The sequence below is a fragment of the Octopus sinensis genome, linkage group LG16, assembly GCF_006345805.1.
Source record: "Octopus sinensis linkage group LG16, ASM634580v1, whole genome shotgun sequence".
NCBI classification, from domain to species: domain Eukaryota; kingdom Metazoa; phylum Mollusca; class Cephalopoda; order Octopoda; family Octopodidae; genus Octopus; species Octopus sinensis.
In genome coordinates, this window is record NC_043012.1 from 33,138,444 (window position 1) to 33,154,516 (window position 16,073).

Sequence of the window (16,073 nt, forward strand, 5' to 3'; positions counted from 1 at the left end):
CATAAAAAAAAATTCTGGGGTTGTTACATTCGATTAAAAATTCTTCAAGGTGGTTCCCCAGCATGGCTGCAGTCTAATAACGGCAACAAGTAAAGGTTGGGGGTTGGGGTCGATACGTTCAACTAAAAACTCTTCCAGGCGGTGCCTACATCTAATGACTGAAACAAATAAAAGGTGAAAAAAAACGAAAAAATAATCGAAAAATATAACCATGTTGCTTTTGTCCACCTTCACACTTTATCTATGGGGCTTTTGTCTTTCACTCATATCATCATCATCATCATTTAGCGTCCGCTTTCCATGCTAGCAAGGGTTGGACGGTTCAACTGGGGTCTGTGAAGCCAGAAGGCTGCATCAGGCCCAGTCTGATCTGGCAGTGTTTCTACGGCTGGATGCCCTTCCTAGCGCCAACCACTCCGTGAGTGTAGTGGGTGCTTTTTACGTGCCACCCGCACAGGTGCCAGACGGAGCTGGCAAACTGCCATGGACGGATGGTGCTTTTTACGTGCCACCGGCACGGGGCCAGGCGAGGCTGGCAATGGCCACGAACGGATGGTGCTATATATATATATAGCAGGCTGCCAACACTTTTTTCTGCAAAATAGGGGTAGCTTATCTTGTTCAGGCTATAATTCGGTACTACTTGAGAACAGTGGTCCCGGTGCGCGCACACGCGTACTCGCGCTAGCTAGTCATGACTAGTCGATCCTTACTTTGTGTTTTTGTGTGTTATTTACTTTGTTTAACAAAAATTATTTACTTTGTGTAAAAAAATTATTTATTTTGTGTTTTATTTACTTTGCTAGGTAGTCATTGTAGGATCGACTAGTCACGACTAGCTAGTACGGATGCGCGACTACGCGAGTGCGCGCACTGTTCTCAAGTAGTACCCTTTAATTCTTACGTGGTACACCAAGTTAAGAAAGACTTTCTCCCAATTTTTTCTTTCTTTTTTTTTTCCCAAAACCCTCGTTTTCGTATACGGAGATTCCGGAAAATTGCCAAAAATCGACATTTTGAAATTTCGCCCTCCCCTTCCCCCACTTCATTTTTGATTTTTTCTTTTCCCTAACTCTAACCTTAACTACAAAAACTTTTGGAAGATTTTTCAGTATCATGATCTCCTTATTTTTCCGCATATTTAGAAAAAAGAAAAAAAAAAAAATTCTGAAAAAATAGACGTACACTGGGAGGGGAGGGAGAGGTGTAGTTTATTTTTATTTTTTAAATTGAAATTTTACGGAAATTTTTGGAAAATTTTTTTCCAAATCATAATCTCCGCATATTTAAAAAAAAAAAAAAAATTCTGATAAAAGTAAGAAATGAAGAAATTGGGGGGTGAGGTAATTTCAAAATGCCAATTTTTCTGCAGATTCGTATTCTACGTAGCCGAAAATGGGGGTTTATGTAGAAAAAAAAAATTAAGCGGGGTTGGGGGTTACAAAACGAAATCTTGCCCCTAGTTTTACTCTAGACGTATTTTTATGTATATGTTGCTTTGGGCCCTACTTTCATTAACTTTGACAGGATATGTAGAACTAAATAACGATATACTTTTCGTTGTGTGAAGGCGGCGAGCTGGCAGAAACGTTAGCACGCCGGGCGAAATGCGTAGCCGTATTTCGTCTGCCGTTACATTCTGAGTTCAAGTTCCGCCGAGGTCGACTTTGCCTTTCATCCTTTTGGGGTCGATAGAATTAAGTACCAGTTACGCATTAATCCGTTTGTCTGTCCTTGTTTGTCCCCTCTGTGGGTAGTAAAGAAATAGACATAGTTTTCGTTGTGTGTGTGTGTGTAGTAGAGCTATTGTTGTAAGTAGCGATTAATATAAAAGTGATTTTAACTAGTTTAGTCAAAGTCCTATCTATAAAAGACGACAAAGTATCAAAGAACTGACTGAACGAGAGATAATTTTTGTGCAAGTTAATCTCATGAGTTGTGAACAAGAATAGTTTAGATAAAAGACAACCACCGTTGAATGCAGTCAGCAATATCTAAGTCAAGTGTATTTCCGATGAACACGAGTATCTGTCGAATCTTCCTTATCTGTTGTGTGTAGTCGTTTGAAATTACGTTCACGTTTACATCACATAACAATATGCTGAAATAAGCCTCGAAGTCCAAAAGAATACCTTTTCGAAATAAATATATATATGTGTGTGTGTGTGTGGAGGCGCAATGTCCCAGTGGTTAGGGCAGCGGACTCGCGGTTTCGACTCCCAGACCGGGCGTTGTGAGTGTTTATTGAGCGAAAATACCTAAAAAAAAAAAAGCTCTACAGGGCTCCAGCAGGTGGTAGTGGTGATCCCTGCTGTACTCTTTCGCCACAACTTTCTCTCACTCTTTCTTCTGTTGGCCTGCTCGCTTAGCCAGCGGGGTGGCGTCATTTGAAGGCTAAAACAATGCGAAGCGCATTGTGACCAGCGATGTCTAGCAACATCTGATAGCCTGGTCGGTCACGGTGATAATATATATAAACTTTCATTGTTTGAATATAACTCAGCGATTTCTTTCATTTCGTTTTAACTTTGAATTATTAATAGTTTTTTCCCCTCACTGTCGTCCCTCTAAAAGAAAGCGATCATTATGAACATTTTTGTAATTGCAATTGTGGATTCCGATAGCTTTCTTATCTATTATTATAGCTTTTTATTTATGCATGTCTGAACTCGAGTTTTGCTTTCTTTGTACACATTGAATACCCCAATTCATCCTTTTTTATACCTTTTTCTTTCGTTGAATTTTACTTATCTTTTAAAAGGAGACTTCAATACTTTATTCGAATCCACCCGGATGAAATAGTGAACAACAACTCGCAAAATAAAAATTAATTGAAAACCGTATGGGACCCAACATAACTTGCATTAAAAAGAATGTATATAATTTTCTTTTTATAAATGAATGTTGCCACGAAGGAGCGGTTGTCAAATGATAGATCGTATTTCTGAATATATAAAGTACTCGAGGTCAAAGTTTTTTAGGTTAGTTATCTCAACTGTGTGTAACACCATTTAGTTAGCAACTCGAGTCTTTATAAGCCGCTTTCATCCATAAAAAAATGAAATCTTAAAAAAAAAAAGCGAGAGTAAGAGAAGGAAAAAGAAAAGAATATTTAAGCATCTATATAGAAAGAGAGCAGGCTTGGTAGGCACGTGAGATGTGAAGCATGCATTGTGTACTAATGCGGTTTAAGGGTTAAGCTCAGCGTATGGATAGATATTCAGTGAAACCGTTGCTGTTCTCTTTGACTAAATGACATGATTCAGCCGAGAGATGTCTGGGAAGAAATTGTGGTGAGACTATCATCATCTCCAACTTTTCTTTTTTTCTACAGACTCGTCAATCGGACTTACCAACTTGTATGTTTGCGTTCCACAACTCCAGAAGAATTGTACGCGCAGAAAGTAAGTAGCACGTTGCATAACTCTCTCACATTTTCAATAAGCCTATTAGAGTTACTTCCTCTTAATAGAATTTTTTTCTTCGCTCGTGCCTGTAACATGTTCTTTCGTTATTAATTAATTTCAGCTTAATTGCAGTTTAGAGCGTTGCACCGACTTTTGTTTTCCATAGTTTTCTTAAAACAGTTCACATTTTTAATGATGTTTGACGATATATTTTGCAAAGCAACGATTATGATGATGTTAAAATTATTTTTTACTCGGAAAGAAAATAATTTCGTACAATTTTTAACCATTCAGTAATTATAATCATTCAGTAATAATTGATATTATTATTAACACGAATGGGCGAAAAAAAAATTGCCAGAATACGTTTAACCTTACTTTAATGTTTTGTTATATTTCCATCTGTACTGTATTAAATTAAACGTAAATTGGTATTTTATAAAATCGTGTCTTCTTATTTCATGTTAATATTTTATCTTGTTATGGTGATAAACAAGTCATACATTATTGAGAACTTTATGAGGGGACATTCGATGGAAGGGGAACGAAACGGTAGTTAAGCCTTTATTTCTATGGGCAAATAAAGCAAGACCTTGTTAATTAAAACGGTTCCTGGAAATTGTGTAAATGTTACATCTCTTAACTTCGATATAATCTGGTGCCTTCCATATTTAGTGACAAATAATATCCCTTGTTTTTTTCATCAGAAACAAGAGATATTGTAAATGTTATTTTTTTTGAACAACAAAGAATAATTAGGTTCTATTTAAGAAGGGTGGTCCCGGTGCGCGTAGTCGCGCATCTGCGCTAGCTAGTCGTGACTAGTCGATCCTACAACGACTACCTAGCAAAGTAAATAAAACACAAAATAAATATTTTTTTTACACAAAGTAAATAATTTTTTAAACAAAGTAAATAAAATACAAAAACACAAAGTAAGGATCAACTGGTCACGACTAGCTAGCGCGGATGCGCGAGTGCGCGCACCGGGACCACTCTTCTTAACTAGTACCGAATAATTATCTATTAAATATTAATAGCAGCATCTTGCCAGAAATTTCATATTGGGGAAAGCAATGTAGGCGTAACTTCGGTATATGTACCGGAAGTACCGGATACATTTCAAGAAAGTGTTTTTTTTTAGGGGTGGGAGAAAAGGAAATGTAAACAAAGTCACGTGTGTCCCTATACCGAAGGATCGCCAGCAATGTGTCTTGTTATTTTGATTGTCTGAGACATTAAGTACCCGTAGTCATCAATTAAACATCTAGCATTCAGTTATCTCTCAAACACTTTGTCATATTTTTCACGAGTTTAAGGAGGCGAACTGGCAGAATCGTTAGCGCGCCGGGCAAAATGCTTAACAACATTTCGTCGGTCTTCACGTTTTGGGTTCAAATTCCCCCAAGGTCAACATTGCCTTTCATTCTTTTGGGGTCGATAGAATAAGTACCAGTTGATCACTGTTGTCAATGTAATCCATCTATCCCCTTTCCCGAAATTGCTAGTCTTGTGCCAAAATTCGAAATATGTTCCAGGTGTTTAATCATAATTTATAGTCTTCTGAGTCATAAATGGCTCGATTCAACTAGCATCAAGCTACCAACAAAATTGGTTGGCAGTTTGTATCCTGTCGCTAACATTCCAAACCATTTTATTCTCAACAACCTAATCCTCCACATAACACACACACACACATTATGAAATGGTAATTATTACAGCTTCATGCTGGAGTATCATGTAGGATTGATTACTGTTCTGTAAAAAAAGGGCACCATTCGAGCGTGATCGTTACCAACGTCGCTTTACTGGCACCTGTGCCAGTGGCATGTGTAAAAAGATTCAAGCAAGGTCGTTGCCAGTATCGCCTGACTGGCCCCCATGCCGGTTGCATGTAAAAAGCACCCACTACACTCAGGGAGTGTAGAAGGGCATCCAGCTGTAGAAACTCTGCCAGATCAAGATTGGAGCCCGGTGCAGCCATCTGGTTTGCCAGCCCTCAGTCAAAATCGTCCAACCCATGCTAGCATGGAAAGCGGACGTTAAACGATGAGTGGACTGGATGATGCTTTTTTAAGTGGCAACAGCCAGGTCACCAAGTAACTTGCAAAACAAGGATCCTTTGGGAGGAGGTGGGTGCAGTATTGGAGGACATAGCTTTTGTGCCAGGTAATGAGAATCTAGTGTTATGACAGAGGGACACAAACAGGTGTCTTGCTATAGTGGAGATACATGGTTATCCCAGTCAGAGGGAGAGATATTTATGTGTACATACATATATGTATGTGTATATCTATCTGTCATTTCCTTTACTTTTACATAACTTTATTTTGTCCACTCCCACATAGTTACACCAGTAATATTTGTGTGAATTCTATGTATGGCAAAAAAAAAGAAGCTCTCTGGTGTTAATAATAAAGAAATCATTGATGTTGCTGCTGGTGATGTGATGTTAACGTTGAGCGAAGTGGTCTTCTGTAGTGAGAGAAGTCCGAAACATGGTCCTTTGCTATTCGTAAGACCCGCAGATGAGAAAGCAGGTCAACCTCCAACACCGAGAGCAACGGCGGATGGATGAATGCGCATCCAGGCTCAGCGGTTGTGTAGGAAGTCGGGGACAAGAAACAGGAAGAAAGAGTGAGAGAAAGTTGGGGCGAAAGAGTACAACAGGGGTCGCCACCACCCCCTGGCAGAGCCTTGTGGAGCTTTAGGTGTTTTCACTCAATAAACACACACAACGCCTGGTCTGGGAATCAAAATCGCGATCCTCCGACTGCGAGTCCGCTGCCCTAACCACTGGGCCATTGCGCCTCTGCTGCTGCTGTTGTTATTAACACTGTTGCATCAACAAAGCCTAAGACTTTACCACAGTTTTGATAATGAGATCCCTTTTCTATTACCATGCACTACACTTCATATACTACACAATGAAGGCATGTGGTTTAGTGGTTAAGGTGTTCCACTCACAATTGCAAAGTCATGGTTTCGATTCCCAGACCGGGCATATTGTGTTCTTGAGCGAAACACTTCATTTTACTATACTCTGCAATCACTGTGACATCTGACATGTGGCATACTGGCGTACTATGTTCCTGTACAGGCAGTGTCGATTTAATGGAGGGAATGAGCACAAGGAAGTAGCACACATTTGATCACTCATCATCATCATCGTTTAACGTCCGTTTTCCATGCTAGCATGAGTTGGACAGTTCGACCGGGGTCTGGGAAGCCAGGAGGCTGCAACAGGCTCCAGTCTGATCTGGCAGTGTTTCTACAGCTGGATGCCCTTCCTAATGCCAACCACTCTGTGAGTGTAGTGGGTGCTTTTTACGTCCCCCTGGCACAGGTGCCAGGTGAGGCTGGCAACTGCCACAATCGGTTTGAGCTTTTTACGTGGCACGGAAGCCAGTCAAGGCGGCATTGGCATCGGCCATGTTCGGATGGTGCTTTTTATGTGCCACCGGCACAGGGATCACAACTACAATTTCCATTGATTTTTGATGTTGATGTACTTGACTCAATAGGTCTCCTCAATCGCAGAGTCGAAACGGTGTTTCTTTACTTGCCACCTGCACAGGAGTCAGTCCAGCGGCACTGGCAAAGGTCGGGTGCCAGTCATAGGATTGGTTCAATTTCGATTCCGATTTTTATCTGTGCTGGTTGTTCTGCAAAAACTTGCAGTACCCTCATCTGTAATTTGTGATAGGAGAGTCCATAACACCCCATGTATTTGGTTGAGCAAAAACAAAATTTTATTTTTATTTGAAAAGATGCTAATCTCAGCACAGGGAGAAGATTTTTGTGAATGTGAAATGTTAAGTGTTTCAGCCAAGCAGATAATCATAATCTGATTTAATGTAATTTGATTGTGTTTTCATAGATTGACAATGAAGAATATGGAGAAGCCCTTGCACTTGCAAAAGCTTATGGTTTGGATTGTGATTTAGTGTACCAACGCCAGTGGCAGAAGTCCCCTGTATCTATAGCTTCAATTGAAGATTACTTGGTAAGTCTCTCCTATAATCTCCAAAACATCAGTTCTTCATTAATCCTTCTTTAACTTACTATAAGATTTTTATTAAATTGATGGCCTATCCTTTTAGGGTTAGCAGGATTGGATATAATTTACAAGTAAAACAAAATACTTTTATAGTAAAGGATTTATTTTGTGGCCTTTATTCAGTGTATCGTTGTTTTGTATTTGTTTTCATTCATTTGATGCTGCTGGTATTGATGAAATGTGCTGGAAACAGAACAAGTTTTTAGTTCCTTTACAGTAGATTGTCTCTCCGTCTCATCAGACCTAATCAATATTTATTAACAACTAAAAGGTAAAAGTGTAAAGACTCCCTTCAGTCAAGAATGACTATGGGATTGCTCATAGTTTCCCTCTGAGGTACAAGTCCAGGTAAGGTTGTTTATGGAAGATCAGCAGTTGCCCATGCATATCAGCCCCCCCCCTCTCTACGCCACCAGTGTTATCCAAGGGAAAAGCAAAGGCTGATACTGCTTGGCGCCAGTGACGTTGCAACTCATTTCTACATCTGAATGAACTGGAGCAACATAAAATAAAATGTTTTGCTCAAGAACACAACACACAGCTCAGTCTGGAATCGAAATCACTATCTCATGATTGTCAGCCCAACACTTTAACCACTGAGCCATGTGTTTACTATTAATAACTATTTTGTCTATAATTGACTTGTTTCCAATTGATTTTTCATTTTCCTTTTCAAGTTGAATTATTCTATTCTTCTATTGTCAGTTTCAGCCAGGAGTTCTTGTCATGCTGGGTGCACCACCATTAGTGTTTATAACATGTTTGTTTTAGACTCACTTTCTGGTCCTGTCTCCAGAATTTGTCCATGTGTTTCTTGCCATGATGTGGGTTCGCCTGATTTATTATATAAAAAGTTAATTGTTCTTTGAATTCATCCACATTTACACCTCGTAGATTTCCGAGACCTTTTGACAAAACATCGAAAAGTTGTGGGCCTTTGAACCCTAAGCTGTTACAGTATTGGGTTCTTACTCTGGACAGAGAAGGTGAGACTTTGGTAGTTTGCAGTGGGATCCATTCTAGTGATTGGTATAGTTCTCACTCCCAAAGCTGGGTGATAGATCTTCCAGGATTTTTCATATACATACGTACATCCATCCATCCATCCATCCATCCAATTAATCAATCAATCAATCAACCAACCAATCAATCAATCAATCACTGCATGTCTTTTGTCTCTTCTTTTCAGGGAGTAGAGCCTCAGCTCTTTTAGTCTTTCCTAGTAGTCTGTTTGTTGCACTTAGGCAATATTCTTGATGTAGCAGCTTGGATTACCTTGAATTATTTTTCCATGTTCATTACATACTATGTCTACTAATATTTATTATAGCTACTAATATATTTACTATGGCTACTAGTATCTACTAAATTTTTGATATTTTTATTTCCTTCTCTCATTTCCTATTCATTGTCGTTATATTTGTGTATCGGCAAGTCAGATTTTGATGGCTACTAAGAAAAGCTGGTTTATATTTTAGCGTAAAATAAGCAAACGTTCCTGGGTCCTTCATGAATGTCTTGAACGAGTACCAGAAACCATAAATGCTCTCCGAGAACTGATGGAATACGGACTGAAAGGAACCGATTTACAAGCCATGATTGCAATTGCCAAAAGAGAAGATGGAGGAAGGTAAATGGGAATTTGAAATTGAAATGTATTTAGGTTAAGATATGAGTTGAATAAGTCTAGGTTTTCATTCATCTGTGCTAGCGGGGTGCAACGAGCACCATACGAGTATGATCATTGACAGAGCGACTAACCGGCTTCTGTGCCAGTGGCACATAAAGAGGGCACCATTTGAGTGTGATCGTTACCAGTGTTACCTTACTGGCATTTGTGCCCGTGCTAGTAGGGTGCCAAGAGCACTATCCAAGCATGATTGTTGCCAGAGCAGCCAACTGGCTTCCGTGCCGGTGGCACGTAAAAGGGCACCATTCGAGTGTGATCGTTACCAACGTCACCTTACTGGCACCTGTGCTGGTGGCATGAGTAAAAAGATTCGAGCGAGGTCATTGCCAGTACCGCCTGACTGGCCCCTGTGCCAGTGGCACGTAAAAGCACCAACTACACTCTCGGAGTGGTCGGCGTTAGGAAGGGCATCCAGCTGTAGAAACTCTGCCAGATCAGATTGGAGTCTGGTGCAGCCATCTGGTTCGCCAGCCCTGTCAAAATCGTCCAACCCATGCTAGCATGGAAAGCGGACGTTAAACAATGATAATGATGATGATGATAAATATTGACTTGACCAGCTACATCTCATCCATTTTACTGATAAACTGTTTCCAAATATGTTTATAACTTAATTTGTTGAATTATCTTTCAGGCTAGTGATGTGTGATGATGAGGATTTAATATACGACAGTGATGAAGAGGAAGATTATGATCCTTTCAGTCCACTTTGCATTCAAAGAAGACAAGATAAAATATTTCAAAGAAGAGAAGAATTGCTCAATCAGATAGATTTTCAGTCGTGAGTATATACACACTGTATGTATATATGAGGTTTTTGTTACAAGCTGACCACTTGATAAAATCATTGAAGTGATTTTATTCTTAATTCTATAATGAATATAAATAAAGATATTTTTGCTCCTGATCAAAATCGCATTTGCTGTGATATTATTATTTTGATAAATAGCATGTGGTTGAAATGAAAAATGTAAATTCAACTTTCACTAGTATATACGTGCAAATTGTATATGTATGGTTGTGCGGCTTTGGTGTTCATATGAATATATATATATATATATATATATATATATATTTATTTGTGCTTATATGCTTCAGAATATTTGTGCTGAAGAGAGCAGTATTTTATTACTTTTAGTTCGAAATTAGTCCAATACACAATTAACTGGAAGATTGTATTTACTATTTCTCATTTGCTCATTTACAACCTGTGCAAGAGGAGACGTAAGGTGGTTTTTAGTGTCATCTGGCATCTATGTCTAGAGTGTGGAGAGGTTTTCCAACCCCCTTTGATATAATTATGTAGATAATTGTAAATAGAAATTACTTACAAGGTTTTTGTTACATGCTGGCCACTTGATAAAATCATTAGTAATTTTATCCTTAATTCTATAAAGAATATATGTATGACTATGTGTATGTGTGTGTGTATATATATATGTAAATATTGAACAATGAGAATGAATGTTAAAGATTCTTTATTTGTGGATTAAGGCTACCATTTGTTTCATGCCAAGGAACCCCTTAACAATTATCAAGCCTGTCACATGGAACATTAGTCTTCATCTCTATTTTGGATTAATTGTTTTAATCCAAAATGGAGATGAACATCAATGTTCCATGCGATAGGCTTGATAATTGTTAAGGTGTTCCTTGACATGAAACGAATGGTAGCCTAAATCCTCTTGAGTAAAACACTTCATTTCACTATTCAGCTGTAAATGAGTTACCCTGTGATAGACTGGCATCCCATCCAGGAGGAATGTTGAGATGTTGGTCATCAATATGCCATTGAAACTGTGTCACCAGCTGTATGAGTCTTAGGACTTGGGACAGTATTAAAAATAGTGTAAGGCACTCTAGACATGACCATCCTGTTTATTTTTAGTAGAATTTAAGCCTACATTCTTCTTTGTTTTTTCTTTTTCTTACAGACTGTTATTAGAACAGAAAGAACTTTGCAGAGCTCGGCTGAAATTATTGCAGTACCTGTACCGATTGAGGACATACGAGGTAGACATTTTAATTTCCATTAAACAACAGTACTTCTACTTTTTTTTATTATCTGAACTGAGTGAAATTTACTAAATAGAAACTGTATGGAAGTCCATTTTGTGTGTGTCTTTTATCTTTCGTCTTGTTTCAGTCATTAGCATGTGGCCATGCTGGGGCACTACCTTGAAGAATTTATTAGTTGAATGAATTGACTGCAGAATGTCTTTCGAATGAGTTCAGAATGTATTTCTTAATGTCAACCACTTAACAGCATGTACTGGGTGCTATTCTTCTGGCACTAGTACTAAGATGAAGACCCCCTTCAACTGAATAGGGTACTGTGGGGAGTGGGGTGACTTCATGCTAGGAGATGAGTCATCATCTAGCATGAAGGAGTGAGAAAAGGGTCCAGAACAGAACAGGTTTTTTGCTGTAGAAGAGCTACTACCTGGCTGTTCACATTATGGAAGAAAAAGTGGAGAAGAATGGGTGGGGCTGGAAAGAATGCTAAAATAATGGTGATGAGTCATAAGGCTTTGTCCTTAAAGTACAAGCTGAGTGGGGACAGAACAAGGAGTGTGGTTGGGTAGAGGTTGCAAGAGTGTATGGGGAGCGTGAGAGATGGTTAGAGAAGGGGATATGTTAGAGACTGGCGCTTCTTTACACAGCTGTCCTCGTCCATACGTATCACATGACCATACTAGCGCAGTCGTCTCTCTTGTGCACCACATCTGATGCCTCTTATGCCCAACTTTTCTCTCAAGATGCTTACACTCTGTTGAACATGCACACTAACATTACACATCCAGCAAAACATTTCTGGCTTATTTTAGGGAATTATGGTTTGAAGGTTATTTGGAGAATTAAATAGTTACAGGTTACGATAGTAGATGTTAGTATGACTGGTTATATGAATGAATGAATGAATGGAGTGATTAAAAAACGTCATTTCATTGAAATTTCAGTTACAAGATAATGCATGTCATGTCATTTCATGTTATTGAAATTTCAAAGTTACAAGGTAATGCATGACTGATTCAGATTGATGTGAATAAACAATCATTGCACTCACTTGACAGAGTAATCTTGAATGCTAAAGGGTTACATGATGATGCTGATGATGATGCTGATTTTGTGATTGTTTTACTTTTGTTGACTGGATGTTTTTAATGTAACTTTTTCTTTTCCAGCTTATTTTGGGTGGCATCCATGTGGCGCAAGAACGTTTTGATAAAGTGTTTTTTGAAACTTTTCGTTCAGGAAACATTGTAGAGGAGGCTATTAAATTTGCTCAGGTTAGTTTCTGTTGCTGGCAATTAAAGCAAAAACATTTTTTCTTCTTGTGTGTTTTACCATATTCTTTGAACAAATATATGTACAAGTTGCTGAAGTAAATATTCCATATACACTGCTTAATGCAATCTGAAATAAACAAGGTGTTTATCATAAGCAATGGAGACAAATAAATTAATGAACTTTAACCCTTTCGTTACTATATTTCTGACCAAAATACACCCCTTATGTGTTTCAATTAATTTCTAACATAATCATAAATTTAATCTGGTTTCATTAAACAACTATAACTTTTTTATTTATCAATATATTAATGTGATTTTTGGAAGATAATTTAACGAAATGTTCTCAACCAATTCTATACTATAATTTTTGTCACAAAGTGACTCTAATTGCAGGTAGATACAGGTAAATTCAACAAAATATAAAATTATAAAAATTTTGTTCAAACATTGCTATAGAAAATGGGTTATTAGCTAATATTCAATTGGGTATACAACAAAATTTTATGATAGAATTTGTTATTCTGGGTAACTTTCTGATACCCATAATAATAATTATGGCAAAATAGTCTTAATTTCATTTAAGGTTGTGGGAAACCACTAACTATCCTTTCTTTCGCTTTGTTTACATTTAGCGTAATGGTTCGTTTCCGCCGTAATGATTTCAAATAGGCTCATTCGAAAAAGTAAAAAGAAATAGTCTAAGGCTTTACTCTTCTGGGAAAGTCTGTGGCTTGGTCCAGTTTCTTCAGAAAAATCACTGAAAGAAACAGTTTTAAAATTTTCACTCCATTCAGGTGCCAATTCATTTTCTTTATCGCTGTCGGAGCTCTCGGATTCACTGTTTTCACTTTCGGAAAATGAAACCTCAGATTCATTATCAAATACCACGTGCTTTTTTTTTTCAGTCATAGAGTTAGATTTATGAAGGTCTTCAGTAGAAAATCCTTCGAATTCTGACTCGCTGCTTGATATAATGAAATTTGTATCCATTTTTTGTCAGAATTACAAATTTTGAAAACACAATAGGAACAAATTTCGGAAAAAAATCTCCCAAAATTCACGGAATTAAAATTACACTTTGATTGTTGTACAAAACTGTCGATGAACTGTTTACGAAGTATAATACGTGTTTTCACGAATGTACTAAAGAGATTTGCTCTGATATTCTCATTTAAATATGAATAGGTAAATACGGGCGGGTTTGGGCGGTTTGGTCACATTAACCAAAATTTTTTTCGGGCAGCTTTGGGCGGTTTGGTAACGAAAGGGTTAAAGGCAATTCAATTTGTGATGTAGCCTATTAATGCTTCCACACTGAAGAAGATGCAAGATACAAGTAAAAAAAAAAAAAAGTGGAATAAAATCAGATTCAAGTAGAATAAAACAAGTTGTTTAAAAATTTGTAAAAATTATCTGAATTCCTTTGTTTATATTTATAGGTTTATAATTTTAATAATAATCAAATATCAATGGAAATTGTAGTTATGATCCCTGTGCCGGTGGCACGTAAAAAGCACCATCCGAACGTGGCCGATGCCAGCACCGCCTTGATTGGCTTCTGTGCCGGTGGCAAGTAAAAAAGCAACAACTGATCGTAGCCGTTGCCAGCCTCGCTTCACGTAAAAAGCACCCATTACATTCACGGAGTGGTTGGCATTAGGAAGGGCATCCAGCTGTAGAAACACTGCCAGATCAGACTGGAGCCTGGTGCAGCCTCCTGGCTTCCCAGACCCCAGTCAAACCGTCCAACCCATGCTAGCATGGAAAATAGATGTTAAATGATGATGATGATAATGATGAATAATAAAAATTGTCTTGAATAATAAAATTTGTCTTGTTGAAGTACATTATAACTCATAAAAGAAAAAAAATACAGCTAAGCATTTTGTCTGGTTTTGGTCACAATTCTGCCAGGTTGCTGCCTTTCAGTGTGCAATTTTTTATCTGAAGATGGCAGAGCGTGATCTGAGGGAATCTTGTGGGTCAAGTTTCCAAGCAGCAGAAACTTGACCTGTTTTGTCGTTGCTGTGTATTCCTAGATCATTCATAGTCAAACAAAATGATGATGAAAGATGTTTCAGTTCTGGCAATCATGTTATTTGCTTATCTGGAGCTGTATTGTACAACATCAATTTGCAGTTATGATGGTAGGGTGAGATTTGTAAGGATTTTGGCTGCTATTTTCAGCAGTTTGAGCAACTGCTTGTCAGCTCCCTATTGAACAAAATTGTCTCTTTTACTTTCAGATCTTCAGAGTAGGTAACTGCACCAACCAGGAAGGTGGTGACCATTAGGGATAGTTTTGACTTACTTAAGAATGTTGGTAGAAGGGTCTTTTTTCAGTCACACATATGTATTGGTGCATAACCATCATTGTTAAAAGGTTCTTGAAATGATCAACTTTTTAAATCTTTCTAGTACAAAAATTGGTGGGCTGATATCTTGGCTCGTTTATCTTATAAGAGTTATATTCTTAGCTAACTCATCCCTATTATTTGAAAATTAAATTTCAAAATATATTATAGTTTTATTGGAAATAATATAGAAGTGAAACAAACGGGAAGATCTGATATTTGAACTTGCAACTCCTTGGCTATTAGTTCATATTCACTAAAGGTGCTTGGCTAGAACTTTTTATTTTCCATGCCTCAGATCACCTAGGAATATTACTTGGTAATAGACCACTGTCTTGTGAGGGATAAATTTCTTCAGTCACTGAATAATGTTGAATCTGAAGTTAATCTGGATTTATAAGCTCTCCTGTAGCTCTTTAAAATGTTTTCTTAATGTTTTTTTGTTTTTTTTTGTATTCAGTTGTAACTGAGAAAAAAAAAAATAATGAAGTTAAAATGTTGTTTTACAGGACAGTGAAGTTGTAGCAGTTGAAGCATTATTTACTTATCATGGATCTGCAGTTTTACCTCACAGGTTTGTATCTCCTTTCTTTCAACAAACATGTAGAGACTTATACCTATTTCTTTACTACCCACAAGGGGGTAAACACAGAGAGGACAAACAAGGACAGACATAGGTTTTAAGTTGATTATATCGACCCCAGTGCGTAACTGGTACTTAATTTATCGACTCCGAAAGGATGAAAGGCAAAGTCGACCTCGGTGAAATTTGAACTCGGAACGTAACGGCAGACGAAATACGGGTACGCATTTCGCCCAACGTGCTAACGTTTCTGCCAGCTCGCTGCCTTAAAATCGACTTAATCCGTTTGTCTGTCCTTGTTTGTCCTCTCTGTGTTTAGCCCCTTGTGGGTAGTAAAAGAAATAGAAGTAGAGACTTATACCATTACGTCTGCTCTATTAGTTGTTTATCTCTACTCGTACTTTTGTTCTCTTTTTCCAACTCAGATTATGTTTACATGTTTTTACTCGAATAATTTTTCTCAGAGCCTTTTTCTTCCTGGGATTTTTCCCTCTTTTCTTATTCTCCTTTCCCCACCTCCAATTAAAACCTGCAATAATTCAAACTCAACATTATCTTCTCTTGCTTCATCCTCTGACCCCTATACTTAATCATTTTTAGGGGGTTTGCAAAGGTCACGAGTACTGTTCATTCTTCCAGATTCAAGTGAAAACAAAACAAACAAAAACCAAAAAACAATAAAATCC

The 16,073-nt window shown here is 37.8% G+C and overlaps 1 protein-coding gene across 2 annotated transcripts in view; it reads left to right on the forward strand.

The window, feature by feature from the left end:
- LOC115220274 (neuroblastoma-amplified sequence) overlaps positions 1 to 16,073 on the forward strand; it is a 91,222-nt gene that overhangs the window by 21,154 nt on the left and 53,995 nt on the right. For both annotated transcript variants that reach the window (XM_036509976.1, XM_029790385.2), the window contains exons 15-21: positions 3,335 to 3,404; positions 7,288 to 7,413; positions 8,946 to 9,097; positions 9,792 to 9,938; positions 11,092 to 11,170; positions 12,343 to 12,447; positions 15,314 to 15,378. In XM_036509976.1, the coding sequence (XP_036365869.1) occupies positions 3,335 to 3,404; positions 7,288 to 7,413; positions 8,946 to 9,097; positions 9,792 to 9,938; positions 11,092 to 11,170; positions 12,343 to 12,447; positions 15,314 to 15,378 (744 nt within the window). The remainder of the gene's footprint in view (positions 1 to 3,334; positions 3,405 to 7,287; positions 7,414 to 8,945; positions 9,098 to 9,791; positions 9,939 to 11,091; positions 11,171 to 12,342; positions 12,448 to 15,313; positions 15,379 to 16,073) is intronic.